This window comes from Herpailurus yagouaroundi, unplaced genomic scaffold (genome assembly GCF_014898765.1).
Source record: "Herpailurus yagouaroundi ecotype Mexico unplaced genomic scaffold, PumYag 160, whole genome shotgun sequence".
In the NCBI taxonomy this organism is placed as follows: Eukaryota; Metazoa; Chordata; class Mammalia; order Carnivora; family Felidae; genus Herpailurus; species Herpailurus yagouaroundi.
Genome location: NW_024412401.1, coordinates 50767530 through 50790002, shown reverse-complemented (window position 1 = coordinate 50790002; position 22473 = coordinate 50767530). Strand labels below are relative to the sequence as shown.

At 50.2% G+C, this 22473-nt stretch overlaps 1 protein-coding gene across 5 annotated transcripts in view; it reads left to right on the top strand.

Moving 5' to 3' along the window:
* The first annotated feature begins 4826 nt into the window (after positions 1-4826).
* Positions 4827-22473, top strand: part of DYNC2I2 (dynein 2 intermediate chain 2) — a 20485-nt gene continuing 2838 nt past the window's right edge. For 4 of the 5 annotated variants that reach the window (XM_040482546.1, XM_040482543.1, XM_040482547.1 and 1 more), the window contains exons 1-5: positions 4827-5027; positions 8152-8226; positions 16345-16593; positions 21508-21617; positions 22108-22265. In XM_040482546.1, coding sequence (XP_040338480.1) covers positions 4842-5027; positions 8152-8226; positions 16345-16593; positions 21508-21617; positions 22108-22265 — 778 coding nt within the window. In that variant the 5' untranslated portion in view covers positions 4827-4841. The remainder of the gene's footprint in view (positions 5028-8151; positions 8227-16344; positions 16594-21507; positions 21618-22107; positions 22266-22473) is intronic. The other variant, XM_040482544.1, reaches the window with a different exon arrangement.

The window sequence follows — 22473 nt, the reverse complement described above, 5'->3', positions numbered from 1 at the left end:
AGTACATAGATCCAGTGAGGTCATTCTCTTGCTGAAAACCCATCTATGGTTCCCTGGTATCCAAACTCCTTCTACCTTTAAAGTTTTTTTTTTTTTTTTAATTTTTAAAAATTTATTCATTATTGAGAGACAGAGACAGAACCTGAGCATGGGAGGGGCAGAGAGAGGGGAAGACACAGAATCCGAAGCAGGCTCCAGGCTCCGAGCTGTCAGCACAGAGCCTGATGCGGGGCTCAAACCCCCAGACCACAAGATCATGACCTGAGCCGAAGTCAGACGCTTCACCAACTGAGCTACCCAGGCACTCCTCCTTATACCTTTAACACCTGCATGATCCAGTCTGGGGTCACTTGCCACTTCAAGGTGCCAGGTTCTCTCTTGTCTTGAGGACTTTCTTCAAAGAAACTACCTGGAAAACTCTCTCCCTGTTGTTCCTTCCATTTCCACCGTTGAGTTCTTCCTGTGTGGATGACTTCTTTTTCTTCAGACCTCAGCCTAGAAACCCGGTCCTTCCAGAGGACCTTCATGAGCCCCAGTTTCATGAGGGTCCTTTGTTGGCCGCACATCCCTGGCATCACCAGAGTTGACTCACGGGGTATTGTTCCTGTCTCTCTTGTCAACCTGTTAGCTTGGCGAAGGCAGAACTTTCTCAGTCCCCAGAACCTAGTGTAGCACCTGGCACATAATTGGTGGCAACTTGGGGAAGACAGCATTTATTTGGATGGCCACACCCAAATGTGTATGTGTGCACACACCGAGACTGTGCTCAGTGTTACTCAGGACTCATCTCACCCATCTTTTAAGGCCCAGCCGCCCTTTGGATGGCCTCCCTGACCCCTTATGGCTTGGTGGTAATAATAATGTTAATAATTAAGGAGTAGTGGGGCACCTGGCTGGCTCAGTCAGAGGAGCGTGCGACTCTTGATCTTGTGGTCATGAGTTCAAGCTCCATGTTGGGTGTAGAGATGACTTAAATAAATAAACTTAAAAAGTGATTAAAAAGTATGATGTACTGATGCATACGAGGCACACTGCTTTGTGCTCAAGTGTTAACTCATTCAATCTTATCTCAACCCCGAAGACATAGACACTAGCATCCCAGTTTTACAGACAAGATAGTTGAGGCACAGAGTGATTTAAAGGAAGGAGCATGGGGTGCCTGGGTGGCTCAGTCGGGTTAAGCATCCGACTTCGGCTCATGATCTCACAGTTCCTGAGTTCAAGCCCTGTGTCGGGCTCTGTGCTGACAGCTCAGAGCCTGGAGCCCGCTTCCGATTCTGTGTCCCCCTCTCTCTTTGGCCTTCTCTCTCTCTCTCTCTCTCTCTCTCTCTCTCTCTCTCTCTCTCAAAAAATGAATAAACATTGAAAAAAATTTAAAGGAAGGAGCATGGCCTTTTGAATCAGGCCATTCTGGTGTTAACCCAACCTCCATCTCACCAGCTATGCATGACCTGGGCAAGTCAAGAGGTTCTCTGAGCCTTTGTTCTTTCCTACCTCTGTGATGGGTGGGACATAATATCTGACCTATCAGGATGTTGTGAGAATTCATGCAAAGTGCTTAACACATGGCGAGGACCCCATATGCTAGGAGGTGTTATTATATTTCTTGTTTCATCCTTGGTGCGTGGTATGGACATTCAAAAGTTGAGTTGTTTATTAAATAGAACTGAACATTCCTAAAATAGTTGCCAACAGAGTTTTAAAATGGGGATGCCTTCTTTTTAAAAAAATTTTTAACGTTTATTTATTTTTGAGAGAGACAGAGACAGAGCACGAGTGGGAGAGGGACAGAGAGAGAGGGAGACAGAATCCAAAGCAGGCTCCAGGCTCTGAGCTGTCAGCAGAGTCTGATGTGGGGCTCAAGCTCACCAACCGTGAAATCATGACTGAGCCAAAGTCGGACGCTTAACTGACTGAGCCACCCAGGCCCCCATAAAATGGGGATGCCTTCTTTTTTGACTCTTTGCAAGGGCCTCTTTGAAGGCATTTGAATGTTCTCTGAACATACATTTACTGAACTTTTTGTGTAGCAAGGAGTAGAGAGGTAGGAAGCAGGAAGCTTCCTGGAAATGGCCTGATAAGTCATTTGAGATTTAAAAGGGGCTCTGGCCTCCTATTAGGCTGGAAACTGTACTTACCAGCGGCTAGGCATTCAGTTAGTCTTTGCTGTATGCCAGGCACAGTGCTGGGCTTCTGGGGACACCTGTGGTCTCTATGGTGGTGAGGCTTGCCAAGCCCCACTGGGGCAAAGACAGGCATTAGTACCTTGTCACTTACTTACAAGTTTGAGGAGTGCTCCAGAGGAGAGAAATTTAGTCCCCTGGGAGCCAATAACAGGGGTTTGGGATCTGGTCCCTTTAGCAAGTAACACTTCCAGGGAGGACTGAAGGTTAAGAGAGCAGGGAGGGGCGTCCCAGAGGCTGGGCAGAGGAGTTTGAGTTGCTGTCAGGGTAACAGAGGATGGGCTAGAGAGCCTGCTGCTTCAGGGTGAGAGAAATGAGGACTGGACAGACACCACAGGGCCACTTGCTGCCCAACTGCCCTTCTCTTTGTCCCCAAATAGGCCACATAAAATTTGAATGCCCCAAAGAGAAAAAAAATGAAATTTAAATTACCCAGAGGCAACTGCGATCAATATTTAGATCTATATTCCTAGATTTTTTAAAAATTTAAAAAAAATTTTTTTTCAACGTTTTTTATTTATTTTTGGGACAGAGAGAGACAGAGCATGAACGGGGGAGGGGCAGAGAGAGAGGGAGACACAGAATCGGAAACAGGCTCCAGGCTCCGAGCCATCAGCCCAGAGCCCGACGCGGGGCTCGAACTCACGGACCGCGAGATCGTGACCTGGCTGAAGTCGGACGCTCAACCGACTGCGCCACCCAGGCGCCCCCCCTAGATTTTATTAGAAATAGACATTGTTATAGAAACAGGATACATTATCTGTAAATTGCATTTTATAGAAACTTTAATGTGCTACACATTTTGCCACTTTTAAACGTCTATAATGACACTAATGGCCACCTGAGATTCTATACCGTGTGTCAGAAATACGCCGTTAAAGGCCTACTATACATTCTTTCTCAGATATTTAGTGAACACCTGTTGTATGGCATGACTTTGCTTGGAAATTTAGGTTGACCGCAGGATCCTACTATTATCATGGTAATATTATTATAAATGATGTGTTGTTGAATATCCTTGGGGCTCAACATCTGTGCAGACCTGTAATTGTTGACACAGGAAAAATTCCCGCAAGTAAGATTTCTAGATTAAAGAGGAGACTTTAAGGTCAAATTACCCTCCAATTAGATTTTACCAATTTATACTCGTACCCACTTCCTGTGTTTAGCTGGTCAATAATGTCCATTACTTTCTCTACTTCCTTCTTTCATTCTTAAACCCTCTGCAGGCTGACTTTTGTTCCCCGTATTCCACTGAAATTGTTCTCACTAAGGTCATCAGATATCATTCAGAACGCCAGTTTCAGTGGCTGATCTATTTTCTGGCCTTATCCTCATTGACCTGTTTGGGGAATTTAATACTGTGGACCACTCTTCTCTTCCTGAAATATTTTCCTTGGTCAGGTAAAGCACGTCCAGTCTTACTAGCCTCATTTTACAGCTGGGAAACCGAGGCCCAGAGAATTACCAAGTCTACTAAAGAGGACACAGCACTATTCAAACAGTGTTCAAATCTAGGCCTCTTGACTCCCACAGCCTTGAGCTTCTTTTTGAGCGTGGTTTTTGGAATCTTTGGTGACATGTGTACATTCTTTAGCGTTAAGAGGGCCTCACGAGGAGAATTTTGTCTGGTTCTTTTTGGAAGAAATTTCTATTGCATTCCATCCCCGCCCCCCGCCCCCAGTGCTGTTAATCTAATCAGTCTTTATGGCCTTGGCTGGAACAGGGTCCTAAATGAGGACTCAGTTGTGTGAGGGGGGTGCAGAGTTGGTGCATCCCTGAAGAGTTCAGGGATAGAAAGAAGGCAGCGCAGAGGACCTGGCGGGAGGATACCCGCCAAGAAGCCCAGAAGCGGGCTTTGTGGCCAAGCAGCAACCTGCGGGGGCTTGTGCAAACGTGTTGTGGGCTTTATTGGATGAGCGGCGCAGTTACTTCTCAAACCACTGGCACCCTCATGGGACTTAGAGCAGTTGCTTCTTCATAGAGTTGTTTTGAGCATTGAATAAGTTCAATATACATAAATCTCTGGGCTCTGCCCGACCGACGCACGACACACACCCAATAACTGGTAGTTACTTGGGTCTTTAGTTTCGATGTAACAAGCAGTCTTCTGTATTCGACCTCATTTGGGCCTTCCCATGATCCAACCAAACTGCCGATCCGCATATGGATATTTTAAATCACCATTCTATCGAGGCAGAAACTACAGAGCAGAGAGTGAGCACCAGGCCTCGAAGTGGCCGCAATCTGGAGCGGGATCTGCTGGGAGCGCCCAACTTTTCCGCTGGGCACTCCCAGGCCCCACAACTCATCAGCGCACTCTGGTCGCAGCCTCCAGTCTTCGCCTCTGCGCCCGGCCGCTCTGCGCCATCTTTGAGCCTGGCACGGTGCCCCACTTCCGCACTTTCCTCCCGGGCCAGGGGTACCCGCACATGCTCAGACGTGCCCCTCCTGGGGATGGAGTATCCAAAACTGGCCGGGTTTGTCACACACTGGCCAAAAAGAATAATTTATCTCGTTCTCTCAGGTCTCGGAGGTGGCCGTCTGACCCATTAAAAAATGGTGCCTATAGCCTCACCTCCCCAGGCTTCCGCTCTGGAGGCGCAGGGGCGAAGGTCATGTCGCAGTGCGCAGGCGCGACAGGGCGGCGCTATCTCCATGGCAACCCGCGCGCAGCCCGCGCTGTTCCGCCGGGCGGGAAGCGCGGGAGCTGAGGCGCTGGCGACAGGCGGGGCTGCGAGCGCCGGGGGGCCGGGGCGGCCGGGGCCGCTGCAGGACGAGACCCTGGGCGTGGCGTCTGTGCCCTCTCAGTGGAGGGGCGTCCAGGGCATCCGCCGGGAGACGGTGAGGGCGCGGGCCCGACTCGCGGCGACGCGGGAGGGAGGGCGAGGGTCCGTCCGCGCGCGGCCTCCGGGCCAGGTTCTGGGGTCCCCCCGTTTTATTTTTGTATTTTAACCCACGGAGGCCCGCCCTTGTGGCATTCCCGTGCCAGTCTCCCCCCAGGCCCAACAACAAAAGGGGTTTTCCTTAGAAACATCTGAAGACCCCATGGTTTGAAGGATTTTTGTGTGAACCGCAGTTTTCAGGCGTTTCAAACTAACTTTCCTTTAAAAAGAAGAAGGAAGCGCATTTAAGGTCGAGACACGCCGGTTTTCCAGTGGTTTAATGAAAAGCACACAAAACGAGGCTTTTTAGAGGAGGCAGGGCTCCCGGGTGCCAGGTCTTCTCCGGAGGGGTCTTTGTGCGGACTTTGGGGGCCTGCTGTGTGCCAGGAGCCGTTCTGGCGCTGGGGACCCGTCCGTGAATGAAGTTCCTCCTGGAGCTGACCTGGGGCCGTTTGCAGGGCAGCGACCATAGGCGACTTACGCAATTAAATTTTGTCGTGTGTCAGAGGGCGAGTAGCGCCATCATGGACAAAAGTGAAAGAAGGGTGCGGGATCAGAAGGACTGGTTTGGAGAGTGAGAGGGTGGGTGGTCCTCACCGAGAAGGCGACGGTTGAGCAAAGACCGGGAGGAGTGAGTGAGCCAAGTGGATACCTGAGGTAGAACCGCCAGACAGCGCAAACTGCAAGTGCAAAGGCCCTGGGGTTGGTGTCGGAGCAGATCTTGTGTTTTGAGGAGGTGGCAGAGCTGGCGAGGAATGAGAGAAGGGGGAGTGGTCCCAGTTGAGGTCAGAGAGGGTCAGGTAGTGCCTTGCAGACCATTGTAGGGATGTTGGCGTCCCCTCGGTGAAAATGGGTATGGGGGGGGGGGGCGTTGTAGGGTGCCGCACATTTACCAGAAGAGGGAACGGAGGCTTAGCTTGCTGCGTGAGTGACCCTATCAGCAGACCTTAGGTCCTCCCGGACACTGGGGAGTTTCCCAATGAAGTCTAACTCTGGAAGACCGGTTTCTTGCCTCTCGAGCCTGGATTTGATCTACCTGGAAAGCACTCCCCACTTAACCAGGCTGCACAGAAATGGTTCTGGTGAAAAGCGAGGTGGGTATTTTAGTTGATCTCCATCCTTATCACACGGCTCTTGCTTGCTGAAGATTCAGGTTTTAGAAGACTTTAGGCTGGGAACTGCTGAATCTGTCTTTTTTTTTTTTTTTTTTTCCCCTTACAGAGAATGAAATTGAGGCAGGTTCATTTTCTTGTAACTATAGCTTTAAGCTGTAAGGTTCTAAGAACTAATTCTAACACTGGAGGTGTAAGCTCTCATCTGTGAGGGTGGTTCCCTTGAACTAACATCCCCTGTCTTGCTGAAGCAGATTTTTTCGTTAAGTTGTAAGAATTTTGCAAGGGTCAGAAGAAGGTAAACGGCTTTTTCCAAAACAGTTTTTTTCTCTTTATAAAAGTTGTGTGTCCAAAATTGAGAAAAAATCTGGATATGCAAAAAAAAAAAAAAAAAAAAAGTGGAAATAAAAATCACCCCATTCCCCAGCCATTCGACTTGTACGTGCTTAGTCTGTTTGGCCCCATTTAAAAAAATTTCTTTAAATGTTTATTTATTTTTGGGGCGCCTGGGTGGCGCAGTCGGTTGAGCGTCCGACTTCAGGTCACGATCTCGCGGTCCGTGAGTTCGAGCCCCGCGTCAGGCTCTGGGCTGATGGCTCAGAGCCTGGAGCCTGTTTCTGATTCTGTGTCTCCCTCTCTCTGCCCCTCCCCCGTTCATGCTCTGTCTCTCTCTGTCCCAAAAATAAATTAACGTTGAAATAAATGTTTATTTATTTTTGAGAGAGACAGAGCGTGAGCAGGGGAGGGGCAGAGAGACAGGGAGACACAGAATCCGAAGCAGGCTCCAGGCTCCGAGCTGTCAGCACAGAGCCGGATGCGGGGCTGGAACCCCTGGACCACGAGGTCATGACCTGATGTCGGATACTGAACAGACTGAGCCACCCAGGCGCCCCTGCCCCATTTTAAAAATAAAAACGGAATCACACTGTGCACAACATTTCATAGACCCAGTTTTTTCACTTAATACATCCTGAACAAATGTCCATGTTAAAAAAAATTTTTTTTTTGTAACTTCGTTTTATTTAACCAGTCTCTTTTGATGAGTTGTTAGGCAGTTTACATTTTTTTTTTCTTATCAGTAAGTCCTGTGATGAGTGTTTTAGCTAATTTTTAAATATAGTTTCTTAATTTCTTAAAAAGTTTTTTTGGAAAAGTTGGACAGTGGTTTTTGGCCCATGTAGTGGTGCAGTATTGTAATGTACCTCCATGTTCCATTGATGGATTTTTTTCTTTTTTAATTTTTTTAGTTTTTTATTTTTTTCAGATTTTATTTTTATTTTTTATTTTTTTAACTTTTTTTAAAATTTATTTTTGAGACAGAGAGAGACAGAGCATGAACGGGGGAGGAGCAGAGAGAGAGGGAGACACAGAATCAGAAGCAGGCTCCAGGCTCTGAGCCATCAGCCCAGAGCCCAACGCAGGGCTCGAACTCACGGACTGCGAGACCGTGACCGGAGCTGAAGTCAGACGCCTAACCACTGAGCTACCCAGGAGCCCCTCAGATTTTATTTTTAAAGTAATCTTTACACCCAACATGGAGCTTGAACTCATGACCCCACGATCAGGAGCCTCATGCTCTACCAACTGAGCCAGCTAGGTGCCCCCCCCCCCTTTTTTTTTTTAATATTAATGGTCTTTGGCCTGACCTGGCTTTTCTTGTCATATTCCAATCTGTTTACAGAGGGATAGGGTCCTGGACTTTGGTTCAAGACCGGGGTGCACACCCTCTTTAGGGCTTTGGGCCAGTCACATGATCTCTTCTTCTGCAAAATGGGTCCTTGGTAGAATACTTCCTGAGGGGATGGATGGATCAACCAACGGAACCTGAGCCACCCAGGCACCCTCTTGTGAGGGGTTAAATGAGATTGTGGATAAGAAAACAGTTTGAAAGCCTAGGGCTGCTCGGATGGCAGACGAGTGTCAGGGACCAGTCCAGCTGCCTGAGATAGAGGGTGCCTAATCTCAAACCAGATGGTTGACACTGGAATGTCCTGGAGACTCCTGAAAAATATGGATGTCTGGCTCCCAGCGGTTCTGGCTAAGTTGGTATGTGTTGTGACTTGAGAATCTGGTTTTATTAAAGCTCCCCAGGTCGTTCTGATAGGTAGCAAAATTTGAGACCACCAATTGAATGCATCCTCCTTTCCAGCAGCAGTATTACCTTTCTGAAGCCAGCCCATTGCTGATCCTAGGAAAATGTGGGCTGTGTTTTTTTTTCATTTTTTAAAAATTGTGGAGAGCCTGACTGGCTCAGTGGGTAGAGCATGTGACTTTTGATCTCGGGGTCGTGAGTTTGAGCTCCATGTTGGGTGTAGGGATTACTTAAAAAAAAATTGTGGAAAGATACATATAACAGAGGGACACCCAGCTGGCTCAATTGGTTGAGCAATCGACTCCGGCTTGGGTCATGATCTCACAGGCTGTGAGTTCGAGCCCCGTGTCGGGCTCTGTGCTGATGGCTCGGGGCCTGGAGCCTGCTTCGGATTCTGCGTCTCCCTCTCTCTCTGACCCTCCCCTGCTCGTGCTCTGTCTCTCTCTGTCTCAGAAATAAATAAACATAAAAAAAATTTTTAAAAAAAGATACATATAATAGAGGGGCACCTGGCTGGCTCAGTCAGTTGAGCGTCTGACTTTGGCTCGGGTCATGATCTTGCGGTTGGTGGGTTTGAGCCCCGCGTCCGGCTGTGTCCAGAGCCTGGAGCCTGCTTCGGACTCTGTGTCTCCCCGTCTCTCTGACCCTCCCCTGCTCACACTCTTTCTCTGTATCAAAAATAAATTTAAAAAAACATTAAAAAAAAAAAGTTTGTTAAAAAAAAATTAAAAAAAGGTGGGGAGCCTGGGTGGCTCAGTCAGTTGAGCGTCCGACTTCGGCTCAGGTCATGATCTTGTGGTTTGTGGGTTCCAGCCCCGCATTCGGCTCTGTGCCCACGACTCAGGGCCTGGAGTCTGCTTCCGATTCTGTGTCTCCCTCGCTCTCTGCCCCTCCCCCACTCATGCTCTGTCTTTCTCTGTCTCAGAAACACATAAACATAAAAAACTTTTTAAAAAAAGGTACATATAATAGAAATTTCCCTTTTTTTTTTTTTTAACGTTTATTTATTTTTGAGACAGGGAGAGACAGAGCATGAACAGGGGAGGGTCAGAGAGAGGGAGACACAGAATCTGAAACAGGCTCCAGGCTCTGAGCTGTCAGCACAGAGCCCGATGCGGGGCTCGAACTCACATGCCGTGAGACCATGACCTGAGCCGAAGTCGGACGCCCAACCAACCAAGCCACCCAGGCGCCCCAGAAATTTCCCAATTTTTAAGTGTACAATTGAGTGTGTCAAGTACATTCACAATGTGGAACCATCACCACTATCTGGTTCTGGAACTTTTCCATCCATGGAATGCATTTTGACATTCAGGTCTGTGTCCCTGGGACTGTGAGCTCCCAGAGGGCAGGGAGTGGGTCTTGTGTACTTTTGCACCTCCTGGAGGCACCCAGGAAATACTGGGTTGAATAATCTTCTTGTGTGCTGACATCCCACATAGGCTGCGACTCTCCTCCCCTGCTTGGAGTTCAACTAGCTGCCTGCCCACCGGCTCTTCCTTGTTTCCAGGCTGCCTCTTCGCCTTGGTGGCTTCTGTAGCCAATGTCACCCCCTGCTGGAGGGCGTTTGTTTTGAACCTGGGTCTGGCCCGTTACAAATTTTCAAGGAGAATTAAATCCGTGGTTCCCTACCTTTGGGTTTGCTACACAGTCTCCATACTAGATTTTTTTTTCAAGGGGCATGAGAGCACACTGAAAGACCAAGACGACACCAAGGTAGTCGGCAGTAATTGCAGCTCCAAGGTTGTGTAGCCTAACGCATCTCCCAACTTCCATGGAAACGTCTGCGATTGTCCTCTTGGTTGGCTCTTGGCTCCACGCTCTTCTCTGAGTAGCTGTTTGTTGCCCCGATATACTAAGAGGCAAGTTCACATGAACCGGAGATTGTTCCGTTACTCTGCGTTCTCAGAGGCCTCTGGTGAGACAGTTGTCCCTGCATCCCACCACGAAACCCACTCAGCTGGAGGCGCCTGGGGGGGCTCAATCGGTTAAGCGTCCAACTTCGGCTCAGGTCACGATCCCACGGTTCATGAGTTCGAGCCCCGCATCGGGCTCTGTGCTGACGGCTCAGAGCCTGGAGCCTGCTTCTGATTCTCTGTCTCCCTCTTGCTCTGTCCCTCCCCTACTCACACTGTGTGTCTCTGTCTCTCTCAAAAGTAAATAAATTAAAAAAAAAAAGGAAACCCACTCAGCTCAACTTCGCATCTAAGACATTCCTGTCTCACCTTGTCTGCTCATTAGCTGTGAATTGTGCCTCACACCTGGGTCAAATTGTGGTGCTCGCTCATGGGGTTTGCATTGTGGGCCCAGAGACGCTGGCTCAGGCCGGAGTCCTCTCTGCTCCCATCACACCTGTGTTCTCATCAGGTGTGTGTGCAGGACTTGATGGGGAAGGGGGTGGAAGGGGGGGAGGCCTTGGGGGTGACGGCCACCTGAGGACAAGGGAAATTCTGGGGAGGAGGATCAGAAGTGGGCCCGCTGGATGTGGCAAGGTGATAGCGACAGGCCACACGCACCCCACCTGCCCAGCAGCGTCCTTCAGGTGGGCTTAATGGCATCCCTCAGCCTCCGGGATGAACCATATCTCACCCCACCCCAGGTGAAGCTTCAGCTCCCAGAGTGACAGAGGTAGAAGTGGGGGGTGTGTGAGAGCATGGTCTGCGCTGTGGGGGTGGGGTGGGGGCAAGAGGCGATGGACCCTGGGCTGTGGCCCTGGGAAGCATACAGATGGGTGAGACCCACAGGTGGGGTCTGAGTAACAGCCCTCTGCACCTGCAGCCTCAGCATCATCCGGGGGCTTGTTCACAAAGCACACTCTCGGCCCCCCTGCTGGAGGTGGCAGCTTGTGTTTTAGCAAGCTTCTGAGGGATTCTGGGGCCTGCCCGTTGAGAAGTCAGGTCTAGAATGTCTTTGAGGTCCTTTTGCACTCGAGTCAGACGTGCTGGCCCAGGCTGGTTGATGAAATGAGATGCTGTGTGCCGCTTCTATTTGCTGGTAGTGGTTAGTACCCAAGGGACTGATGGGGGCTTGGCTTCCCTTTGCACATCATCTGAGACCTTCAAAGACGCATTCTCTCTGGATGGCGATGTTCCTCAGTCATAGGACACATCTTAAAAATAGGTGTGTTTCACAGATGGCCTGTGTATTTAATCTAGTTTTCCCCTGAAGAGCTATTATTAAACAATTGGAATGTTTTATAAACAATACATTGTAGAGTCGAGGAGATCTAGAATGTATAAAATTAAATAATCTCTGTACCCAGCATGGGGCTTGAACTCATGACCCCAAGATCAAGAGTCACATGCTCTACTGACTGAGCCAGTTTGGCGCCCCTAGAATGTATTTCTTTTTAAGAGTTTTATTTATTTATTTTGAGAGATGGAAAGAGAGAATCCTAAGCAGGCTCTGCACTGTCAGCCAGGCACCCCTAGAATGTGTGTATGTATGTATGTTATGTATGTATGTATATATGTATGTGTGTATTTATTTATTTATTTACTTATTTAAGTTTATTTATTTTGAGAGGTGAAAGAGAGGGAGAGAGAGCCCCAAGCAGGCTCCATACTGTCAGAGTGGAGCCTCATGTGGGGCTTGATCCCACAAACTGTGAGATCATCACCTGACCTGAAATCAAGAGTCAGACACTTAACCGACTGAGCCACCCAGGTGCCCCTAGAATGTATATTTTTAGTAAGAAAGTGACTGTTCTACTCATGACTTTGAAGTACTCATGCCTCATAGTGATACCCCCTGAATACAATTTTCTGGCTGGCTGGTTTCTGAATGACTGAGTCACACATGAGGACAATTAACCTGACATTGGTCAATCTCAGTCTGAACCTGAATGCAAGGCAGAGCCCGGTATTCTCTCAGCACACCCCTCGGGGCCTGGGGTGGTGGCTGATCACCTGACCCAGTGGGGCCGTTTCCTCTGTCATCACCAGTGTTCCTGAAATTGATCGGCCAGTCCTAGATGCCAGCTAGAGACCTATTATTTCAGAAGTGAGGTGTTGAGGGGTATTGACCTGGGAGTCAGGGAGCCTTCCTAGGGGTCAGTGTAGGACTCTGATAGCAAGTGACAGAAACCAGCCCAAACCAGCTCCTGTCAAGCACTTCTCTTCAGGATGCCGGGATGTCTCCTGGGCCTCTGAAGGTGCAGCTGGTCCTGAGGAATCTAGGAAACTTTGGGGGTCCCCCACCTCTCAACTCTGATGTTACCATGTATCCCCCGAGGCCTGTCTCTGCTTGTCTCCTGGTTGTGGCCCTGGCTAATTGTTGGGGCCATCGTTTCCAGGTTTCAGTTCTAGGCATATGCCATCTTGTTAAATCTGTCTCTGTTGTGAATTTCCCTGAGAGAGCTTGATTGGCCCAGCCTAGGTTCGCGTCCACTTCTCATCTAGTCAGAAGCTACAGTCCTGGTATTGGGACACATTTGGTGGCTTGGGTAGGAGTCCTGACATTCTGGGTGTCTGCAGACTCTCCTGGGGGCAGGAGAGCTGGGCTCCCACACTGGGTTCTGGTCCCTGAATCTCACTGCCTTCCTCTCTGCTGCAGGTCACTGGGACTTCAGACTCCACAGCGTGGTGACTGGTGATCTTGGTTTGGGAATTGTTCTGTTTCCCTTGGCCACACCTCCCAGTGTGATTAAAGTCTGGTCCCAGTCCCTCCTGTAGTACCTCTGCCTCTGAGGTGTGGGAGCCCAGCATCCTTAACACTCCTCTTCCTGACCTTGCTGAGGCCCAGGAAGCAAGGATCTCATTCTTCCCTGACTTCTTCTCTGATGTCTCAGAGGGCTTGTTATGGGAGCCTCAGTCCAGCCACACACTGCCTGGCACAGAAGGTACCAGTCTACACAGGGTATCCTTGGGCAAGCCCTTCCCTTCTGGAGGCTTTGGGGCTTCATCCCCAGATGGGATGGGATGTACGGGACGGACCAGGGTCGGGCCAGATAATCAGATCTTGAACTATGGAAACTACTTAGTTGTCCCAGAGTGAAAAGAGAATAATGATAGTAGCTTCCTACCAATTCACAGAAAAAATTGTGGGTGCAGCGTGTCATTGGTTTTAAGTTTTTTTTTCCTCTGTGAATTTTCCCTAGTGTTTTGACATTTGTCTTTTGTCTGAATAAGCAAGCAGCAAAGAAATATTTAAGAAAAAATTTTAATGTTTATTTATTTTTGAGAGACAGAGCACGAGTGGGGGAGGGGCAGAGAGAGAGAGGGAGACACAGAATCAGAAGCAGGCTCCAGGCTCCGAGCTGTCAGCACAGAGCCCATCGCGGGGCTCGAACCCACAAACTGTGAGATCATGACCTGAGCTGAAGTTGGACGCTCAACCGACTGAGCCACCCAGGCGCCCCAGCAAAGAAATATTAATGGAAGTAGATGGAAAGGTAACAGCTTGCTATCTTGTGGACATTTTTGTCTTAGATTAAGTCATTGGGGTAACATTCTTTTAGAAACTTTTTCTGAGTTTATCTGATGTGATGAGTGTCCAGGATGTTAGACTGGGTGAGAACACCATGGCTGAGGGACAGTTTCGTGTCACAGGTCAGACTGCCTGAATTCAAGCCCTACTGTGATCACCTCTTTGCCGTGTGGTCTTGGGTGAATTACTTCTTTGTGCCTTAGCGTCCATGTTAGTAATGCAAAAATAGGAGTTTCTTCATAGGGTGGTTGTGAGGATGAATAAGATATGGGTAAAACTTTTGGGACAGTGCCTGAGTTAGCACTTAGTAACTAACACTCTCGCCATCATTGTGGCTTCTGGAAGTTTGATTTTCACCCAGTTTCTTAGAATTTTGGCTCAGGCTGTATACTTTCTTTACTTTCTTTTCTTTTTCTTTCTTCTTCTTCTTCTTCTTCTTTTTTTTTTTTTTTTTTAAATTTTATTTATTTTTGTGAGACAGAGAGTAAGAGCACGAGCAGAGGAGGGGCAGAGAGCGAGGGAGACACAGAATCCGAAGCAGGCTCCAGGCTCTGAGCTGTCAGCACAGAGCCCGACATGAGGCTCCAACCCGTGAACCGTGAGATCATGACCTGAGCTGAAGTCAGATGTTTAACCAACTGAGCCACCCAGGCACCCCAAGCCTGTATGCTTTCTGATCCTCATGCCCACCCACGAATTCCTCAGTGTGTACACTCCCTTGGTGGACCCCTCCAGTGCTGTGGTTTCAAGTCATGTCTCTGTCGGATGTTCTCCAGAGCCTCACGCCTTGCAACCGCTCTCAGGAATCCTCAACACCTCCATGTGGATGGGAGGCATCTCGGTCTAAACGAGGCCCAGGAGAACTGCTTCTATGTTCTCTTTTCCCAGAATTTGCCATCACATTCCACTGGTTGTCAAACCTGTCCTCTGCTCCTCACTTCTTCCTGAGCAGCCAAAAAGGCATGGCCCTGCTTACAACCCACTCAGGCCACACCTTGTGGCTCTCAGACACCTCCTGGCCTTGCCCTTGTGCTCGGGCCACCCTCCTTACCCACTGTGGCCAGGCACGCCACCTGCTGTCCAGTCTCTGAGCACGGAACGTTTTCTACTGTAAGGTTTTGCTCTGGCCTCCCCCTCCCATCTCTGTCCAGGGCCCTCCTCTGCAGCTCTCCCCTTGTCCTTCACACCTCAGCTCAAGTGCCATTTCCCCAGAGACCTCCCTGGCTGTTCCCTTCTCTCCCACATATCTGCTGCACTTGGCACCATAGGTAGTTGGTGGGTATTTTCTTGTTTGTGTACCCCCAACCCCTGTGGAAGCTTCTCAGGCACAGGGATTTTGCACATTTTGTTTTCTGCTGTATCCATAGTACCCAGACAGTGCCTGGCAAGTGGACACTCAGTAAATAATGTGTGTGTGTGTGTGTGTGTGTGTGTGTGTATGGTGTAAAGGAAATATATGTAAATATTATATGTGTAATACATATAGTCTATGTGTGTATACAACATAATACAGTGTAGTGGAGATAGATATATAAAAATATATGTACATATATCTTGTCTAAATGGGCTTGTGCCGTGTGCCAAATATGTGCAAAGTGCTGTGGGTATAGAGATCAGACAGGGTTCTGATGCCGGAGGAACTCCATTTAATGGGAGGTGGATAAGAAAAGACAACTTAGTGGAATGTGATGGGGAGCGTGGGGACAGGTGTTTCATGTACTAGGAAGAGCTGCCCCCGTGTGGGGCCCGCTCCCTTCCTTTAGGCTTACTAGCACCGGCCTAGTGCACAGCCCTGCCCTCCCAAGCCCGAGCCAGGTGGGGGAGGTGCACAGGGGTTCCGGGCCTCGCCGTTGCCCTGCACGTTCAGGTGCCTGGTGAGGGGCTGTGTAAGCAGAGCCTCTTGCAGATGACGATCTGCTAGGCCCCCTCATTTGATAAATGATGGGTCCTGTCCATAAGAAAGGGAGGCTGGTAGTTCCTTCCCTGATCTGATGTCTATCCCTGTGGCCAGCTAAAGAGGGGACAAGGAATTGGAGACAGAGGGCACGGTGGAGAAAAGAGGCAGCTGGGGAGAAGCCTGCCTTCTTTCTACCAACTAGCTCATCACAGACTCACCTGCTTCCTTTGATCATGGGGGCACCTTGGAAGGGGCCTGCGAAGGGAGGGAGATGCTGGTGGCCAGGTCTGCGATGCTTCCCTGTGCTGGTTGGGATGACCACTGCTGGCTGTAATATTACAGGATTCTTATTGTTGTCAGGATCTTCAAAAAGGCACTCCAGCATCCCCTCCAAATGGTGTCCTAGTGTCACTGAAAGTCCTGGGTCAGGCTCTTACTGGATCATGTTGACCACCCCTGAACCACCCACTGTGGCCCAGTGCACATAGGAGGGTTGAGGGATCATCTTCACCCATAGCGCACAGATCGGGCTCCTCCTTTGAAAGATGGGCCAGTTACAAGAGCAAAGGGACAGACTGGGGCAGGCAGGATGACCAGAGGCCCATTGGCCCGAGGGTAAGCAGCAGCGCGGGAGGGGTGCTGTTTAGTAGGGGGAACAGAGTGCCCAGGCAGGCGGTCACTAGTGACCTGGGTTGACTGGTGACCACTGACCGCTGACCGGTGACCACTGGGTTTTGATTTTCTGCAGAAAAGTTGCCAGACGGCAAGCATTGCCACTGCTGAAGCGTCTGTCCAGACCCGGAAGCATGCGGATGCTGAGGTGCAGACCGAGGTCCCTGCACCGGTCAGTGCTCGGACTGTGGCCCAGCACGACAGCCCCAGGCTTGCAGCCTTTCTTCGGAGGGTGGAGGCCATGGTTATTCGAGAGCTGAATAAGAACTGGCAGAGCCATGCTTTTGACGGCTTCGAGGTGAACTGGACAGAGCAGCAGCCAACGGTAGGGAACTGCAGCCTGGGACGCCCTCCTCCTCCGCCCCAGCTTGAGCCTCGCCCGCCCCCGTTTGAAGTCCTCTTAGGCCAGATGCTGTTAATAGCAATAATAGTAACTGCGTTCATGGAGGTCTTACTTTTTGCCAGGTGCTGAGCTGAGTTTTATGAGAGTAAGTCATCGAGCCTTCCCTGCTGTCAAGAAGTAGTTTGTGGTTACCTCCATTTACAGGTGGGGATGGGGAGGCTCCTGAGTTGAAACGATTTTTCTGGGATCACATGGAGCTAGTGAGCAGAAGAGGCAAGGCTTGAACGTGGGGAGTCTGACTCTGGACCAGGCTTTGTCCACTGCTCGGCTGTCTCCCCTGGCACCATGTGGTGAGGGCTCTCTGTGCCATCTCATTTACTCCTCAGCACAGCGGCATGAGGCGGTACTTGGATGATCTCTGTTTTATAGACAAGGCCCAGAGAGGCTAACTGACTTGTCCATGGTCACTCAGCTGTAACGGGCCAGGCTGGGATTTGAGCCCTGGTCTGTCTGGTTTCACTGCCATGCTCTAGTGACTTCAGTGTCTCCGAGGCTCAGCTCAGGGTGACCCTGTACACTTAGGTGTCCGGCCACACAGGCAGGCTAGGCTTTGAGATGAATGGGGGGCTCTTGGCTTTTGCTCCGTGCTGGGCCTCAGCCTCCCCTGTGGACAGACTGCTCGCTCACGGCTGCGGGCCCTCGACTGGGGAGCCTTGGAGTTCTGAGCCAAACTTTTTTTTTTATACAGTGCTTTCTTCCTGTAGAAACAGATGAGTAACTGTGTATTCAGAGGTCATAGCCCTGTTCTAGCCCCTCCCCCTCCTCTGCCCTCTTCCCACCAAGTCACTGGAAGGCATGGGAAAATCAGTTTGAGGGAAGTCCTCAAACTCACTCTGAAATGCAGTTGCCGAGGCCACACCTCAGTGGGCAGTCACTGACTCCTTATAAGCCGGTCACAAGAAGGGCTCAGGGAAGAGGAAGAGCCCAGCATGTTGTCTCTCCTTGCCATTGCTTGTGCCCCCCGCCCCCACCGCCCCACCACCCAATTTTACAGAGGTTAAGCTTTTGTTCTTTATTATTAGCACGTTCCCACATTTCTATGGATTAACTTGGTCCAAGTGTGTGTTACTTTCTCCCCCTTTAAAAAATACGTTTTTTTCCTTTAAAACATTTTTTTTAATGTTTATTTATATTTGAGAGAGAGGGCGAGAGAGAGACAGACCATGAGCAGGAGAGGGACAGAGAGAGATGGAGACCGAATCCGAAGCAGGCTCAAGGCCCCGAGCTGTCAGCACAGAGCCTGATGCGGGGCTCGAACTCACAAGCCATGAGATCGTGACCTTAGCTGAACTCGGACCCTTATTAACAGATTCAGCCACCCAGGTGCCAAAATATCTGTTTTCTGACTACAGAAGCAATGTATGTTCATTATAACAAGTCCAGGCAGTATAGAAATACAGAACATATACCATGTAGACAGTGGGAGGGGACACTTGTTCCCACGCCCACACGCCTTTAGAGTCTTCTCTGTGTTACACTAACACAAGCATCATTACTAGTGTTGTCACTGAGAACATTTTAAACAAGTGGAAAGCACTGTACGTTTTCCTGATGACCTTTCTCACTTTGAGCTTTCCATGTCAGTTCCTACAAAGGTGCTGTAGGCGTCCCAGCGGCTACACTGGGTCCCACTGCACGGACACGTCGTCCTTTATCTGAGTCCCCTGTGGGTGGACGCCCAGCTTCACTTCTAGAGAGGTATCCTCCAGAAATGGGAGGGTAGGCGGGAGATCAGTCTGCACCCTTTGAGTGGCAGCCTGGTGAGCTGGCCCTGGACAGCCCCACATGTTAGCGGTGCGCGAGCATTGGGCAGAGGAGGGTGTTAGCAGTTTGCTGTTATATCACATCGACAGCGAGTCTGTCCTCCCACTTCTTGTTTTGCATCAGTTCTTTGTTGATTCCCTCATGATGGAATTACTGTCTTGGGGTTTTTCTCTCTACTTCTGTCAACGCGTTGGCCTTGACATTTCATCATTGTCCTTGGCACTGCTGTAGTAGCTCTGGAAGGGCTGGGATGCTGCTCTTAACGAGAAACCATAATGTCAGAATTCTAAAATCAGTGGGACAACCTTGTGGAAAGCTTAGAAATCGGAGATAAGAAGAGACCACCCAGGGTCTCCCATTGGAACCGCCGACCTCCTGGTTCTGTTGTTTCCGGCCTCTTGTTTCACACGTGTGTTGACAGCTGTGAGTCACTGTGGCCAGTCTTGGGGTCTTTTCTGGTCGGGAGCAAAGCCTGTTCTGTGTTGTCAGGTTGCTACGGAGACTTCACACGTGTCCTTTTGAAACACCTAATTGGAGCCTGGGTGGCTCAGTTGGTTGAGCATCTGACTAGTGATTTCTGACTGTTGGTCTCATGGTCATGAGATTGAGCCCCACATTAGGCTCTGCACTGAGCGTGGAGCCTGCTGGAGATTCTCTCTCTCCCTCTCCCTTTGTCCCTATTTTGCTTGCACACGCTCTCTCTCGAAAAAATAAAAATAAATAAAAATAAAACGCCACCTAATGTTTCATCCATACACTTTATTTTTTTGAGCCGAGTTTATCCAGGTGTGTTCTCTGTGCAGGCAGTTCACCCTTTGTGCCGGTCTGAGTCTTTTTTTTTCTTTTTTCTTTTTTTAATGTTTATTTGAGGAGGGGGGAGGAGAAAACAAGCAGGAAGGGAGGGGCAGAGAGAGAGGGAGGCAGAGGATCTGAAGCAGGCTCCGTGCTGACAGCAGAGATCCTGATGCGAGGCTCGAACTCACGAACTGTGAGGGCGTGACCTGAGCCGAAGTCAGACGCTTAACTGACTGAGCCACCCAGGCATGGCCATGCCGTTCTGAGTCTTGGCCAACACGTGTCCGCCACAGTGAAGGTGTAGAGAAGTCCCTTGTCCCCCTGCTTCTCCCACATTGTAGGTTTATCTTCAGATTTTAAAGTGCACTGGGTATAAGCAGTGGGTTGCAGGTATACGTGGTGTTGTGACAAATAACTTAATGTCTGTGGTGCCTTTCTGATGTACACTTTAGTTGAACATGACGTAAAAAAGTGCACAAACCACAAGTGTCCAGGCCTGTGGCTTTCCAAAGTAAAACATTTCTGTGGAGCCAGAACCCAGATCAAGAAACCGAATGTGATCAGACCCCAAAGGTTTGTTTCCTTCCTTCCTTCCTTCCTTGTTCGTTCGTTTTCTTTCTTTCTTTCTTTCTTTCTTTCTTTCTTTCTTTCTTTCTTTCTTTCTTTCTTTCTTTCTTTCTTTCTTTCTTATTTTTCCTGATGTTTATTTATCCTTGAGAGAGAGAGGGAGAGAGACACAGCATGAGTAGGGGAAGGGCAGAGAGAGACGGAGATGCAGAATCCAAAGCAGGCTCCAGGCTCCAGGCTCCAATCTGTCAGCACAGAGCCTGGCGCGGGTCCGAACTCAACAAATTGCAAGATTATCACCTGAGCCGAAGTCAGATGCCCAACTGGCTGAGCCACCCAGGCACCCCCCCCAAAAGGTTTTCTTGAGTTCCCTCCACCTCCTACCACACTTGACAGCTTTTTTTTAATCTTTAAAATTTATTTATTTATTTATTTATTTATTTATTATTATTTTTTTTAAATTTTTTTTTCAACGTTTATTTATTTTTGGGACAGAGAGAGACAGAGCATGAACGGGGGAGGGGCAGAGAGAGAGGGAGACAGAATCGGAAACAGGCTCCAGGCTCTGAGCCATCAGCCCAGAGCCCGACGCGGGGCTCGAACTCACGGACTGCGAGATCGTGACCTGGCTGAAGTCGGACGCTTAACCGACTGCGCCACCCAGGCGCCCCATTCTTTAAAAAATTTTTAAGCAATCTCTGTGCCCAGCGTGGAGCTTGAACTCACGACCCTGAGATCCAGAGTCGCATGCTCCAGGGACAGAGCCAGCAGGGCGCCCCTATAAACGTGTGTGCTCAGTTCTCTTGGGCGTGTACCTAGGGGCAGAATTGCTGGGTTGTGTGGTGCCTCTATGTTTTAGCTTTTGAAGACCCACCAGACTGTCTCCCCACCGTGGCCTTGCCGTTCTCCGTCCTTGCTAGCAGGGTGTGAGGGTTCCCACCATACAGCTTTTTACACGTTTTAGATTCTTTCCATCGGGTAGTTTCTTTATATGGAGCCATAAGGTCAAGGAGTATGCAGCTTTTCACAGACGTTTTGATCTGTGTGGCACATCCCCTCCCAGAAACCTTGGGCTGATCGCTCACAGTGGCCAGCACTGCCAGCCTTTTCATTTGGTGTGCCAGGCTGCTATGGGCTGAGAGGGAAGCTGCCAGAGGTTTAAAAAAAAATTTTTTTTTAATGTGGTAGAATATTCATAAAATTGTAACCATTAAAAAAATTGCTTTAATGTTTATTTGTTTTTGAGAGAGAGACAGAGTGCAAGCCAGGGAGGGGCAGCCCAGAGCCCGACGTGGGGCTCAGACTCACGGACCGCGCGATCATGACCTGAGCTGAAGTCGGACGCTGAACCGACTGAGCCACCCGGGCGCCCCAAACTGTAACCATTTCCAGGTGCATAGTCTAGTGGCACATACAGCACCATGCAGTTCCAGAAGCCAGAGCTTTTGAAACTGTGTGCAGAACAGGGTCTTACTCTGAGCCAGAACCTGGCATCTGTCTCGGTTCGTAAGATCCTTTCTTCTGGGTTTCTGGAAGTATCCTATTTGTAGTGGTGTTGGGATGAAAGCTCTACATTTCCCTCCAGGACCGGGCAGTGGACCTGGGTGGCTTTGGAGGTCCAAGCTTGCATGTAGTGTTTTTTAGGTGGCTACAAGGCCGCCTATTGGGTGGCTCTGTGGCTCAGGGCTAGGGATGGTTTGTCTCTTGCAGGTCATGTGTCTGCACACCCTGGGCTACCCCCCAGCCCAGGGGCAGGGTCTGCATGTGACCAGTGTCTCCTGGAACACCACCGGCTCCGTGGTGGCCTGTGCCTATGGCCGGTGAGTGGCAGCAGGGGTGGCTGTGGGGCAATGGGAGGTCCTCAGATTCTGGTTTAAGCCTCTTTCTCCCTGTCTGTGTGGTGAAGGTTGGCCTGGAGCTTGGCCATTCTGGGCGTCTTTTTATTCTCGAGGCTGCCTAGGCACCAGGTTGGCTGGAAAGAGCAGCAGAGGGAGGGGCTTAGAGCCCATAGTCCTGGTGCCCACCTGCCAGCATAGGGCAGTGAGTCCTGGGCCTTGCCCCCTCTTCTCCGTTAGCCATTTCCTGATGGGCCACAGTTCCCCAACCCTGCTATCGTGTGGACCCATCTTGGTTCTGGGGAACCCTTTTCTAGAGAAGGTCCTGCCACTGTGCTATGGAGGAACCTGTGCCACTACAGCACCCAGTACGGATCTGGGGGCGGTGGGTGGGTGGCGGGTCTGGTGCTAGGAGCAGGGCAGGGGCGAGATCCTGGCCTCGGGGCAGAGCCGGCTCAGGCATGTCCCTGTGCAGGTTGGACGACGGGGACTGGAGCACACTGAAGTCCTTCGTGTGTGCCTGGAACCTGGACAGGCGAGGCCTGAACCCCCAGCAGCCCTCAGCAGTGGTGGAGGTGCCCAGCGCCGTCATGTGCCTGGCCTTCCACCCCACGCAGCCGTCCCATGTCGCAGGTGAGCCGTCTTCTGCTCCCCACCCTGTGCAGGGTGCCCACAGGGGAGCTCTCCACTGGGCCCTCGGCCCCCAGGCACGGCTGGGGCAGGTCTGCTTGGGGAGCAGAGCCCTGGGCTCAGGTGAGGATGCCGTGCCAGTTGTGGAGCGTGGAGGAGGAGGATGGGGAGGAAAGGGGGGGGGAGGAAGAAGGGGAGGGGGAGGAGGTGG